At 44.5% G+C, this 14,526-nt stretch overlaps 3 protein-coding genes across 3 annotated transcripts; 1 reads left to right on the top strand and 2 right to left on the bottom strand.

The window, feature by feature from the left end:
* Window positions 1-4,531: 4,531 nt before the first annotated feature.
* Window positions 4,532-6,476, top strand: LOC135393933 (ATP-dependent RNA helicase DDX24-like). The gene has a single exon (XM_064624293.1). The coding sequence runs from the start codon at window positions 4,622-4,624 to the stop codon at window positions 6,374-6,376; it is 1,755 nt and encodes a 584-aa protein (XP_064480363.1). The 5' UTR covers window positions 4,532-4,621; the 3' UTR covers window positions 6,377-6,476.
* On the bottom strand, window positions 6,471-11,263 carry LOC135393935 (protein archease-like). The gene is made up of 10 exons (XM_064624295.1): window positions 11,148-11,263; window positions 10,501-10,525; window positions 10,410-10,420; window positions 10,305-10,336; window positions 10,135-10,213; window positions 8,173-8,255; window positions 8,048-8,100; window positions 7,922-7,958; window positions 6,661-6,781; window positions 6,471-6,599 (listed from the first exon to the last, which is right to left on the bottom strand). Exons 1-9 carry the CDS (start codon window positions 11,227-11,229, stop codon window positions 6,692-6,694), a joined length of 492 nt encoding a protein of 163 aa, XP_064480365.1. The 5' UTR covers window positions 11,230-11,263; the 3' UTR covers window positions 6,471-6,599; window positions 6,661-6,691.
* Window positions 11,264-12,451: 1,188 nt separating this feature from the next.
* On the bottom strand, window positions 12,452-14,461 carry LOC135393934 (serine/threonine-protein phosphatase 6 regulatory ankyrin repeat subunit A-like). Its single transcript, XM_064624294.1, has 5 exons — window positions 14,140-14,461; window positions 13,868-14,050; window positions 13,580-13,777; window positions 13,273-13,511; window positions 12,452-13,197 (listed from the first exon to the last, which is right to left on the bottom strand). The coding sequence occupies exons 1-5, from the start codon at window positions 14,150-14,152 to the stop codon at window positions 12,673-12,675; spliced, it is 1,158 nt and encodes a 385-aa protein (XP_064480364.1). The 5' UTR covers window positions 14,153-14,461; the 3' UTR covers window positions 12,452-12,672.
* Between the last annotated feature and the right edge of the window lie 65 nt (window positions 14,462-14,526).

Below are 14,526 nucleotides of genomic sequence, written 5' to 3'. Positions count from 1 at the left end.
AAACATCTCTAAGACGTCACTTGGGGAAGACGACGATATCCCTATAACATCCGAAATACAGCCCCAAATGATCCCTGTCACGTAACAATGGCACACCCGGATATGCCTCTGGGACGTATCTGGCAGGTCCCATGGGGCTTTCTTTGGGATTAGCATGGTACACAAATGGGATGTGCCCAAAGGGCGCTCCTCCTCTCCTACCCCCTCCATTTTTCTGCGTTGCTTGGCCCCGTTACAAAAAATTTGCACTCAATACTAAATGCGCTTGCACAACGACGATTGAAAATTTGAAGCAGGGAGTTCAGAAAAGAACTAGTTTATTCTTACTATTGAGACTCGCAAGTGTAATTCTACATCCATCATTTGCATGCGGAATTGAAGCACTTGGCATAACAGTAAATCACAATATCACAGCATCAAGAGCAATCCACAGTAATAAACTGTATATCACAGATCAGCTTTGTTGTGGCCTTCCTGTTGTTGTACTTTTGTCTTGTCTTGTTGTACAAGTACTTTCTCAGTCAAGTCTCAACTTACCTTACTCAACTCAGCCTTACAATAACAGATTGCACTGCTGGAAGGGAGATGCTCCAAAATGTTTATCAAACATGCAGCACAGTAAAAAGAGAAAGCTTAAAACATAACCTAATTACCTAAAAATTAATCGCTGGGCATATCACCTTATGAAAGAACTGGCTAGAGAGAGTTCCTTTCTCTATGTCACATGAACTTTGTGATATCCGTGTTGAATAAAAATGAAAAATTACCATAAAAATATCATGGCACCAAAGACTGCAACACACTACAAGGTACCCACAAAACAATCTGTAAAAACAAACAGAAAATAGGACCTTTCATAATACCCTGGCATTCAAACACTAAGACAAACTCCAATGAAAAAGACGGACTTCGCCTGAGCATGTTGATGAGATGCGGCGACCAGGTATCGTTCTTCTCGCAACAGTGTGTGAGTGTGAATAAATGATATGGTACTTAGGCGATGGCAGGTTCCAATAAGACAATGAGATAATCTCAAATGTATCAAAGTTCCAAGCACTGTGCACTTATCTGCATGTACAACACATGAAAGGTGAAAAAATACTGACTTGTAAAACGTAAAAAGTGTAGGTAGCCACATATTCAAGCACACATGATGCTTCAGGTACGAAAATTGCAGTCAGTTTTGGAAGTGCTTCCTCCGGGTGGGAAGGCCGCGATTCAGTCAAGTTCGCACCGTCAATGTCACGAACCTCATCCACATCACCGCTCCCGTGGTCGCCAAGACTTTGACCTACCAACACGGGACGTGGCTCATGATCACTAGGAGTGTTCACCAACATCGAAAGCGGTTCGCTTGACTGGCCCACAAACATCGAACGGGTTTCACTGCCGGCGTCACCATCGTTGCGACAGTCATATGATGCTCCTTCAGTTTATCACGCAAAAGCTTCCCGCTACAGCTTGGCTCACATGACGATGAAGTGTTCGCCTTGATGTTCGTTTGCTGCGTCTCATGATGAACACACTTTGATCGAGGAGTAGCTCACGATGTTCCTAAACCGAAGTTAAACGAAGAAAAACGCGTTTGAGCATTACAACACTTTGCATGTTTCCAAACTAACAGCAAGCTTCACTGTCGATTCCGAATAACACATCAAAAGTAAACTTACAATTCATTGACATAACGCCGTTGGCAGCAACATTGACAAGGCCTTGCTGGAGCACATGCGATCGCAAGAAGACCGTTGAAAATTGAACCGCGCAGTCAGCAGTCTGGCCCTCCTCCTCTCATTGCCGTGAATCAGTTCCCCCTCCACTCGTACAGAGGTCTCTGACATGCTCCCATGGGGACGTTTTTCGGACCTCGTTGCTCGACGTAGCAAGTATAAGTTCTGAAGGCATCCCCACGGATCCCTCAATCGAGCCAGCGACGTTGGGATCTGTTTGGGACGTCCCCAAAACGATACGTGTTGTCGGGGTAGCCGACACAGATGCAATGCCGTTATCTGAGTGATACACGCCATCACGTTAGCATGGTTCAGATCAGGTTCGCTAATTCCTTTTACAACAGACATCCACAAAGGAGTCACAGGCGAGTCTCCAAGCTCTCATAAGAGGAGCGAGGAATTTGAGTCAATGCAGGGGAGGTTGGTCTTGCTGGGGCGCCACTTGACGGCTCTGGCTTGTGTTGGCCACCCGCTCTGTTTGGCTGGTTTCGGTTTCGAGATGGGGTCTGGCGGCCGTCTCGTGGAGCGCTCTTGATTTGATTTCGGAGGCCTTTCTTCGTGTCGTTGATCTGGAGCTGGGAGTTGTGCGATGCCTCGAAGCCCAACATGGTGGCGATAGGGACTGGTGTCTTGGGCACTCCGTCTTCGTGTATAGGGACGGGAAAGTCTGCAGGATGTGTTGTATGTCCTCTTCTTCTCCGGCGTTACATAAGGTACATGCTGGGTTTGCGTTTCCCAGAAGGGTACAATCCCATGCTCAAAAAAAAAAAAAAAAAAAAAGCGATACAATGTAGCCGTACTACATACACCTAAACATAATCCTCGCAAACCCAAATAAACGTCGCGGTGGTAACAGCTGAGTGTAATCCCAAGTGAACAGCTCGTGGCGAGGCGGACACCCCCGCAGCACAAGTGGGAGAGTCGAAACACGCTCCGCAGGTCCGAGGCGCGTTCAAGTTAACTCTGCTTCAAGCCGTACATTTAATTTAGACATGGCAAACAGGACGCAGTGTTTCTCAACACAACTTTGCAGTGGCCTTCCTGCACTACTGGCTGCACCCATTAAGCTTGAATGGAAAGCCACAAATTATATTCACTGCATTTTTATCCTGTGCTAAGTAATGCTGTTCACGTACTGTCAAACGAGCATGTAATACCGCACAATTTAATAATATAGTTCAGTACTTCCTTGGAGTGGGAGGAATGGCAGCACATGAATGCACAAAGGAGACTGTCATGGCATGACAAGTGTTTATGTATTGTACATTTAACTGGTTATTTTATTTTTTTATCTTTCACCAACATATCGTGTCAAGCCATGTTGTATTAATTTGGAACGTGTTCATTTTAGTAGCCAGAGCAGCTGTTACACAATGAGAACATAGTCTGTGTGTGTAGTTGTCTTTTCTACCGTGCCCTTGGTTTTCCTCTCTAATGCTACATATGTTAGGGATAGGTTCTAGAACCAGTAGTCCCAGCCAAGTGAGGATTGCCTTTCAGGGGATTAGCATATGCTGGCAGATGAAACGGTTTAAATTACTTGGTGGACAGGAACTGCCTAGCTTCACACAAGAACTACTACCACTACTACGAAGTAAGGGTGGTTTCAAATCCAGCTTTCTTGTGTTACTGACATTCAGTGATGGCCAGTAGTTAACTACATGTAGTTAAGCTACCTTGAGCTACTTGTTTGATGAGAACGGAGGTGCACAGCAATTGTGTCGTGCATGTGTACTAAATCTTCACGTTTAATGCTTGTCTAGTGAAGCCTCATTTGCTGTGAAATAATTCTGCAACTTAGTTTATCGCGTAGGCACAGAAAGAATCCCGCCGCAAGCTTTGTATTTGACGATCGTAGCAATGGCTTGAGCCAAAGTTTATTATTGCTTGCGATTCATATTTAGGTGTCCAAGAACACTACAAGGGATTGGTGTTGGTGGACAACGTTAAGTAGTTATAGATGCAGTTAAACTACATTGCAGTAGTTTAAAAAGTAGTTTTAACTACTCCCTTGAAAAGTAGTTAAACTACTCAATCACAAAGTAGTTAGTAGTCGTATTGCCAACTGTAGGATGGGACAAGCGAAAGCTTGCCCACATCACATTTCAAAAATAGTAAACTACTGTAGAAGTAGTTATTGGCCATCACTGCTGACATTCTCACACAAGATGTAGTCTCCAAACTACGATCCTTCAGGGTACATACAGTGCAATGAACTGTATTTCCTACTGTGTTGAAATGGAGTAATTTGCAGCTCGAATCCACTGCCAAGTACGAAGGCGCGTACACGTCACAGTGCCCGTTCGGGTCTTCGGGCGCATCTACGTCATAAAGAATTGGTGCGCACATGCGTGTGTGTGTATTTTGATACTGTACCACTGTACCGAACTGAAAGAATGAAGGTGCATTTTGAAGAGAGTTGAATGTGAGCCTTCAGAATATAACAACCGTTTTGACTATTTAGGATATCGGCATAGCTGACCTTTAAATGTTGTTCAGACGCGTAACACTCCGGTGAAGCCTCTGGCTAGACATGTGTATGTAGTGTTACTCCTTTTATGCAATTTAAGAAGGAAAACAAATCTGAGTCATAAACCTTCATCGCTTTTCTTTCCTCAACTTTTGTCAACACATTATGACGTTATACTAGCAGTCACGCAAAGAAAACGCGTGAAGTTGCCGAAGGGATAGCAGACGACAAACCTCAGGGAAGGAGGGGAGATTAGGAGAGGCGGGCGGTCTGCGCATGCGCACTTCACTCCCGCGCTGGGATCCGAGGACTGCTGTGAATCGCCCCTGGAGATCACGTGGTTCAGAGGCCCTCCATTTTCCATGCGGCTGTGGGAGCCACGTGGGAGCCTTCCGGAACTGGTACTACATCCGTTCATCCAAACATGGACGAAGAGGTTAGTCAAGCCGTAGATGATGATACTGATATGTCAGCATGGCTTAATTGCTTTGTACCACCAGCAGTGCTGAAAGCACTAGCAGAACTCAAATTCACTAAACCAACGGACGTCCAATCTCTCACTCTTCCTTCTGCTATACGAGATCACATGGACATTATGGGGGCAGCAGAAACTGGCAGCGGTAAAACCCTCGCCTTTGGCATCCCAATCGTTCACCACATCCTTGAACAGAAGTCTCAAGTACCAACTGACGCAAAGTCGAAACCCTTGTATGCGCTTATTTTAACGCCCACGAGGGAACTGGCAATACAGATAAATGCTCATCTGAAAGCCATTGCCAAGTACACGAGCATTAGGATTGTTAATGTCATAGGTGGACTGTCAATGGAAAAGCAGATCAGACTTTTAAGGAGACGACCCGAAATTGTTGTGGCAACACCAGGTCGGCTCTGGGAACTCATTGATCTGAACACTCCACATCTAACAAAAATCGAAAACGTCCGCTACCTCGTAATTGACGAAGCAGACAGAATGGTTGAGAAGGGACATTTCGAAGACCTTTCCAAGTTACTGGCGCTCATAAATGCGACGCCAAGCGAAGGGGAAAAGCGAAGACGTCAGAATTTTGTTTTCTCCGCAACACTAACTCTCGTTCATGACATGCCAGAACGACTCAAAAACAGGAGGAGGAAACGCAAATTAACCGAGAACGATAAGCTAGAGAAGCTGATGCTGAAGATTGGTGTGAGTGCCAAACCAAAAGTCATCGACATCACGCGCAAACTCGGGACGGCCGAAACTCTGTCAGAATCCCGTCTCATGTGCCCGTCGCTGGAAGAGAAGGACAGCCGCCTCTATTATTTCCTTCTCGCACATCCTGGGAGGACGATTGCTTTCTGCAACAGCATCGACTGCGTACGTCGTCTACGGTCCGTCCTCGAACATTTAAACTGTTCTCCTCTCCCGCTGCATGCCTCTATGGCACAGAGACAACGACTGAAGAACTTGGACAGGTTTCGAACAAATCCAACCGGCCTTCTCCTGGCCACTGATGTCGCCGCTCGCGGTCTTGATATTCAGGGCATCGAACACGTAGTCCACTTTCAAGTACCACGTACAGCTGAAGTTTACATTCATCGCAGTGGCCGGACTGCACGTGCACAGACGGCCGGACTCAGCGTCATGCTCGTTGAGCCCAAAGAGCTGGCAACGTACAGAAAAATATGTCGTACGTTAAACAGAGAGGAAGATCTTCCTGAATTCCCGCTTGACGTCGACATCCTGAATTCCGTGAGGGAAAGGGTACTGCTGGCGCGCAAACTTGAATCCGAGGAACACAAGGTTCGGCGACGTAACTACGACAACAACTGGTTCCAACGTGCTGCGGAGGAGATGGATATTGAGGTTGATGAGATCTTGCTGGACAAGCGCGGGGAGAAAGAGACGGCAGACGACAAGCGAAGGTTAAGCGTCATGCAGGCACAGTTGGCAAAGGTTTTGAAAAGACCACTTTTCCCTTCCGGATTTTCGGGCAGGTATTTGACTCAGCACGGAGAGCTGAAGCTCCCGAAAGCAGTGGGAGAGGAAAGAGCTGTAGATGCTGTTGAACGTGCTGCCGAGAAGAAAAAGAAATGGAGCAAGAAAGTGATAGGTACGAAGCTAAGTGAAAATGCTTTGAAGGTGAAGCAGAAGTTGAGGAGAATAAAAAAGAAGAAACAATTGAAAAATGGTGGACAGTGATTCAATTTTATTTGAAGTGTTGAACAGTGTGCCATGAACAGCAGTGTCAGTGAAAGATGGTGGTGCTGATGAAAAGGAATAAATCACTTTGTAATGTAAATTCGTAGATCTTTTATTACAAACCATATTTACGTAGCCGTACCATAGGTAGCTGTTGACATCGCTGATAGGCGTTGCTGTCGTAAAGTCCAGAAGCAGCATTTCGCTTCCTTTTGTAAATTATCTGCAATGAATCCACCCTCAATCTACAAATTGCAAACTTTCTAACCTACAGAATATGCTACCTGTACAACATGCTGCTTGGCAACAAACAGTTTAGATGTCTATGATGACAAATACTTCGTGTTGGTCTGCATTGTCCCAGACTTGCATATTGGAGTATGTGATTGCTTTGACTTCTGTACCCTGTGTGGACAAATTGGCACTCTAGTTTATTTTTTGTAGTTCGTGCGGAGGAAAATGTGAACGAACAATGTTGTACGCTACATTTACACTGTTCTTGAGATAACTGCAGGACAGGATTTTCAAAAAACATACAAACAAAAAACTTGTAAACTTTGTTATAGGGGACTACTGACCACAGTAACTTGTGGTCAAAAATTATTTTGCTCCATTATTTTTGCCATCACAACCACCCTTCTCTTATGGAAATCAATACTGCATGTGCTGCTTACTACCCAAAATGTCTTACAAGTTCATTGATGTGAGTGAGCGAAAAAGAGACTTAAGGCAAAACCAAATACAGAAGTGTAGAAAATCCAGCAAACCGGTGAGGAAATGTTAAGGAAAGGGCCTTAGGCCCTCAACTTTCCCCCTGAGGGCCTGTCCAGAGGCACTTCCCTCAGCATACAAAAGGTGTGTCTCCCCTATCTGTTTCTGTGTTAGAAGGGTAAGATTCCATGCCCATAGAAATGAACAGAATGCGGTACAATGAAGCCCTACTGTATGATTCAATCTACACAACAGACCTTGTATGCTTCCTTCGTGTTTTCCCTTTTCCTGAATGGATCCTTCTGGTCTTCCAATTATACTCTATCGACAGTATGGGGACTTGAACCAGTTGGGACTTTGGACCACATGGTGCAATACAGTGAATGATAGACGTGATCACTTGTTTTCTGTAGGTATACGGATATTAATGTAGTGAACTTTTGTGAGGCGACCAACACCTAACACTATGTGGAAATGCTATCCTCCTACAGCAAAATATATGCATCTAGACCTGGTGCAGTTGTGGGTTGTTAGGCTTGGTGATGTAGCCACGAAGCAGAGGGCTGTCCCATTGACAGCAGTGTTGTTAACTATGGTACCGCCTGCACTGCATTCATTGCTCAGGTGATGGTTACTGCCTCGAATAGCAGTCTTTCATTCAGATCTTTCATGCATTTCCTGAACAGCCTGTACATGACCCTGTTAATCTGGCAATAGTGTTTTCCTCGTGGTTCTGTTCTCTGTGCAGCTTGCTTACGTTTTGACAGACACAAGCACGTAACTTGTGCGTTATTTTCCCGACACCCTCCTACACTGCTAGAAATTCATACATACCTGGGGATGCTTATCCAAGTCAAATATTTCACCGTAACTGCAAGCAAGGTAAATGAATCGTTAGAAAGTTACTGCAATTGTTAGTACAAGAAAAATATGATGCAGAAAATTGGTGCAAACACTTACACTCTGACCTTTATTGTAAAGGCTTCCTTGTTAAAGTCTAAAATTTTCACTTTCTGCAAGAAAAACACTGAATTAGCAATCACCACCAAGATGCATAGTTACCCAAAACTGAATTAAAAACTCACACGTGCAATAAAGAATGGTTCAGCACTAAAAATAAATAGAAGTTCGTCCAGGAAATGGAAAAGCAGACCAACCATGTCTTCAGCTGTACGACAAATATAGACCGTGCAGTGAACACAAAAGATGCGGAGCAGCATCGTAGGTAATGAAAAACAACGCACTGTTGAAGCAGAAGATGGACACAGACAAAATGAGCTCTTCCAAATAGGGGCTGCTCAACAACTGCTCGGTTTCATAAACTTATAACAAGTCAAGACCTTCTGGGCATAGTTGGATTACACTTCACGACATCACAAGTGGTGTTGAATCAAATCGTACGTCATGTACATTGGGGTTCTCCAAGGCTCAATTCCTAGACCATTTCTTTACCACGTTTTCATTAATTATGTTCATAAGTTTTGGAATCAGAAATGTGTTTTATGTGCGAACGTTACGAATATATTTGTCGACAATACTACCCCGAGGGTCTATTTACGCAAGCAAATCTTGTACTTAATAGAGTTCGGGGTAACTCGTTACTGTAACTAAGTTCCTTTTTTGGTAACTTGTAACTTAACTCGGTACTTTTGCGCCGTGGTAACTTTCAGAGGAACTTGTTCCTTTTTCAGGTAACTTTGCCTAAGTAACTTAAGTTCCTAGTTACTTTTTACTCGCTTTTCACTCACATTCACATATTTTCTTGCTTTCTCTCCAGTTCCTTCATGACATTTTTTGCCATGAAACGTGATAATAAATCAATGACAGTATTTTATTCAGGAAGTAAGAACTGCTGCCATTGAAATGAAGCTGAACCATTGTGTACCCACAGGGAGTAAGATGCAAAGCGTTCGAATAGACCTCTACCAGAGAACATCATCATGATATTGGTAGACTGACGGAAACCGAAACAAATCGGAAGGAGAGGTCTGGGTTCCACGAGTGGGCGCTTGTTCTGCCACTCATTGAAGAAAGAGCAGGACCAAGGGTCACGTCCCTTTAAGGGAACATATCGTAATCCCCTCAAGACTGGCTTTCGGGCGCGACCTTGTTCACCTCTAGCTTCGAGCGCAGTTCAATTCTACCAAATTTGTGGCGCTGTCGAACACTATGACGTCATTTGTTTACAAACAGGGAGAGGTCTATTGTTGGACATAAACGACAACGATCTAAGCGTGTTGCACTCCTCCGCAGGCAACTCAAGGTCTAACTCAACTGCTCATGGGCGCTGCACCTGCGTAATGCTATTTTGTGTCTGAAGTAACTTGGAAGTAACTCGTTCTTTTTTTTAAGTAACTCAATAACTGCGAGTTACGTTTCAGGCTGAATAACTTCGTTATTAACTAGTTACATTTTTCACATAGTAACTTAACTTGTAACGAGTTTTTTGATGGGTAACTTCTCAATCTATGGTACTTAATAAGTTAGCAGCCTGGCTTTCTTTACATAGTCTAGTTCCTAACTTTGTTCCAACCATATTGTGCACTCTCCAATGCAAAAGAAGCTCAGCTTGGACTCTTTCACTGTTGTTTTTTTATCACACACTCTTTCAAGAGTCTCAGAATGATATGCAGGCAATCCAACAGTGAAGCCTTCTTTAATATTCACAAGCTTTCACATAGTAGTCTAAATTTCTTCAGGAAGAAATGCAGACTACTACAAGAAAGCTTGTGAACATTAAAGAAGGCTTCACTGTTGAATTTCCTGCATATCATGACCATTCTGGACGTTGGTTGCTTTCTTCACTTTCCTCTGCTGTTGAGAGTCTCAGAAGTTTAGTCATAGATGAGCATCAAAGCTGGTATAAACGAGTTCAGCACTTTAAAAAGAACATGTCTGTTGGGTATTATGCTCTGTGTAAAATTAGGTTCCTTTGAACTTAAATCATCCTGAAAGTGTATAATGCCTTGCTTCGCGATAAACTTGAAAGCGTGGTGATCCAACCTTACATCAGTTGCTCTGTAACAATGACCTCTTTTATATTTTACCTTGTGCTTCTACATCCATGGTCATGCGAATGTTGACTTTGTCTATCTCTGTCATGTAACCAAACATTGCAACAGCAACCTGTGGAATGCAAGCAATGTAATTTTAAACAAACACAACATTTCATGATCTCTTTTTTTTTCCCTCTCTCATGCACTATATCTGAGCTTACCTGCTCAAAGGCTTCTGTGAGGTCGTCACCCCCTGCACATAATTGAGGAAAACCGTACATATATTTCTCCCGATTTATTGTAGCAGGCCCATAAAAGAAGGATACATCCATGAAGCCTGTAAATAAGAGAAGAAGATATGGGATTTCATGCTAATCTACGTGCAAATAAGACAGGTAAGACAGGTAGGTAGCTTACTGGACGTCTGCGGGATGATCCAGATCTGAAAAGAAAATAATGCGCCAATAATATTCTGATGATAATCCTCGGACATTTCTGACTTGTTTGGACTTTTTCATTTGGTTTTTAATGCTGACTATTCATAAAAATCACTCGAACAACACGGTTAGATTGACACAGAGCATGTTCCTGTAAAACAACCAAATATGAACAAACACGAAGTGATGAACTTATACGAGATAATATGCAAGCGAAACTGGATACAGAAAAACTGAAAGACTGGTGTACAAAGTGGGGAGAAAGAGAGGTTCGAGCGAATCAGTGGTTTATCCAGAATCCCAAGCACGGAGGGGTGTTGGAAAAAACTGGGGGGGGGGGGGGGGGTCATTACTGTAGTTGCGTCATTACAGCTTAACATATCATTACTGACATGTGCCTAAAGCTGAAATCGCAAGCGCACCCCCTGTAGGGGGTACACAGGTGAAAAAGTTAGGGGGTGTCACTGACCATTTGGGGGGTTGTTAGGGGGGGGTCTGGATAAATCACTAGAGCGAATGCTCTTGCCTTTGGATTTTGAAGCAAACGCAATACGCCTTTCACAGCATGACATCATCGACTTCGTTGCATGGAAGTCGTTACAGATCAAGGCATTTGATGCCACTCACACTCGTACTTCACAGGTGGTATCCGCAGCTCCTCTTCTGTAAAGTCATCCCGTTCTTCCGGCTCTACAGTGTCGCCCCACATTTTCACCAGAAACTACCGTGTATACAAGGGTTGTATGAAGAGCTAACCGCGATCCGGCACAAAACAAAAACCACGTGGTTTCGATATCACGTTGCCAGACAGGCTCCCTTTATAGCTAACATCAGTCGTGTTATGTAGGCTTGACGGCTGCCTCGTACAGATCGGGTACTGAACAGTTGCGGAGCCAGAAAAATATTTGGGGAGGGGAATGGTTTACCAAAGGTACACGACATCACGAAAGGTACAAAGACATCACGTTGACGTATACACGAGTAGACCAATGAGTGAACGATCAGGCCGAGCTGCTGTTTGCAGTCAGGGTCCCAGGGTCACGCAATCGTGGAAAGCTATGGAGCTCGTGTCAGTGGTATAGCCAGTGTGGGGAGGGGTCGGATATCGACAAGAAGCCACGTGCTTTGGAGCGATAAAGCTGATTGGAGTAGCCGCTAACCCTGAGACAGACAGCTGCCCGACTCAGATAAGGCGAAGGTCGCGTCGTTTCTGCGCTCGGAAAGCGTGTAGTTCTGGTTTCGCGTCATTTGCAATTTGACAAGTATATTCGCTTCACAGGGCGTTTGATAAGGACTGTGGATTTCGATAATATCTTACTCCAATTCTGCTATCTCGCATTTCCCAGAAAACATAGTTAATGTATTTTAGCACTAGTTGCATACGCTGTCCTACAGCATTTCGCCTGGCCATATAACCAACCTGCTAAAACGGCATCTATTTTGCTCCGCTAGTTTCTTTCAATAAAAATTTTGTAACAAATAAAAAAATATCCATTAGACCATTGTCAGCTAAGCACTCTCCCTACAACTGCAGGCCGCATGGAAGATGCTTTGACATGAGTCAGCTGAAAGGAAATAGGAGGTCATACCAACAGTTCTTTATTGGTTTTAGTTATTGTATGCTTACAACAGTTCATAATAACCACAACCTTGAGTATGTCAATCAGTAATTGAGTATTCCATTTCGATTGAAAATATCGAAGACAAGGAAACTACTAGGGATGTAAATAGACAACAAAATATATTGGACAAAAAATAGACCACAAAGACCTTCCAAGAAGAAAACTTCCTTCTCTTAAAAGAAAAAAAAAACTTGATGTAAGCTTTATAAATGAGGCTTGCAATGACAACAGAAAGTTCCTGGTGTCTGGTGAATTGCAAAAAATGAATATTCAAACCATACTTAAATTACTTCGAACTACTTCACAGGACAATTTGTTCCTGCAACAAGCAGATGTTTGTACTTCCTACGGTCAAACAAAGAAGAACTCAACAATTGGGAATATATCGAGTGCATCAAAAACGCACGTCCACAAATGCTGTCTGTGCAATTGTGCAAACTTATGTCCGTACCCACAATTCCTGAACAACCCTTACTAGCAATGTTGGCAACCGCCCCACTAAATAGCTGCTATGGAAACGAGAGTACAAATCAGGCTACTTTCAACAGCAGAAACTCCTGCAATGGTTTTGGCAACTGCATATTCGATATCACAGCATCAGCGTGGCACCCGTACTTTTTCCTGAGGGCGTACCGGCAAACACGGGTCAACCGCGGAACATTCCGCAGCTCCTCAACTATCCGCCTTGCAGACACGTCGCCGTAACGGCAATAAAACAGAGCTTTGTCCTTGAGCCGTTTCCACGATGGGCCTTGTGTGGGGCATGCCCTCAGCATCCACATTAGTAAAGGATGATTCAGTGCCAGAGCATATTCCAATGGCGTCCTTTGCACTCCATCTTCAACTGCTGGGTCACATCCGCAAGCAATCAAAGCCATGGTTGCCGACTCGCTGGTCTGCACTGCAAGGTGCAGCACTGTCTCACGCATGGGTCCGAACCTGACGGTCATGTCCTGGTCCTGAGAAATTAGTCTCTCGACCGTGCTCTTTTGGATGCTGCACATGGTGATCGCACATAGCAGCGGGGTGAGTCCGAGGCTGTTTTGCACATTTACCTGTAAGTTATAGCGGTAAAACGTCGGTCAGAGTAAATACGCAGTCGTTCACGTAACAGTCTTTTTCGGGATTACCTTGGCGCCTGCATCGAGTAGAGCCTCGACAAGAGTCAAGGAGGGTGAACTTGAACTGCAGACAATATGTAGTGGTGTGTCGCCCCTGTCGTTAGCGTGATTCACATTGGCACCTTTCTCGATCAAGTAGCGTGCAATGTGCACATTATTTGAGTAACAGGCAGTAAGCAACGGAGTGTTCTTGTTGCGGTCACACTTCTCAAGCTCTCCATGAGCTGCCACTAGTGACTTGATTATGTCTGAAAGCACAAGCGTGATGCACATAGGCAGAAGAAATAAGGAGGTGCGATAGTAACGCCAAACTTACTGAGTTCACAGTCTGCGTGGGAAGCTGCAACGTGAAGCGGAGTTAGACCATCGCGGTCAACACAATGCACGTTGGCTCTGCTTCTCAGAAGAAGCTGCACTGTAGCCATGTTCCTTCGGGCAACTGCAAGGTGCAACGCTGACATGCCACTCGAGGAGCTCTGGTTTACGCTGCAGTTATATTTCAAGAGAAGCTCCACTGAAACATATGAGCAGGTTTAGTTGTGAACTCGGCACTCTACCGTAGTCACCAGATGATTGCAAAAAAAAAAAAAAAGTCTATACATACCCATTTGCACAAGATCTCGTTCAACAGCGATACAGATCGCCGGCTTGAACTCGCCGCCGACCCTGATACGGATATCAGCATCGATGGGTGGACCCTCCACGCCAGACAGCAAGTCTTTTGCAGTCGAAAGGTCATTGTCAAAGAGCGCGATTAAGAATCGACCTTCATTTCTCAACTCCAACTCTGCGCAAACAAAGGCAAAAACATATGCAGAGCTAACAGGCGCTTTGTCACTACTATGCCACAGGAAAGCCGTTAGGTTGAGGACTTACCCAACTGGCTCATTTTATGAAGCAGGAGCCGCTGTAGTTGAGATTCACACACACACTGTCTGCCTCTTGTCCTTCGCAGTGAAAGTGCACTCCTTCGAAGGAAGGACGCCGATTGTGCAACGGTGCGCTTTTTCTTGTGAAGTGACCGTTACGTCACGCACTGGCACTGGCCAAGGTCACGAGGAATACCTGTTCGTCTGCAGCGAAGCAGGCGCAAAGAAAAAACAACGCGGGACATGCGAATGAAAGAATGAAAGGTGACTCGAACAGCTGAGCTCCAGATAAAGAAAAGCAGAAAACGGAACTACAACTGCAGCACTGTTGTTGCCAACCGTTTTTTAGGACTGCCTCCGTGTGTAGCGCGTGATGCAAGGAGCAATGTATAGG

The sequence above is a fragment of the Ornithodoros turicata genome, chromosome 5 (assembly GCF_037126465.1).
Source record: "Ornithodoros turicata isolate Travis chromosome 5, ASM3712646v1, whole genome shotgun sequence".
Taxonomy (NCBI): Eukaryota; Metazoa; Arthropoda; class Arachnida; order Ixodida; family Argasidae; genus Ornithodoros; species Ornithodoros turicata.
The sequence above is the reverse complement of the archived record's forward strand: the minus strand, read 5'-3'. Positions and strand labels throughout refer to the sequence as shown.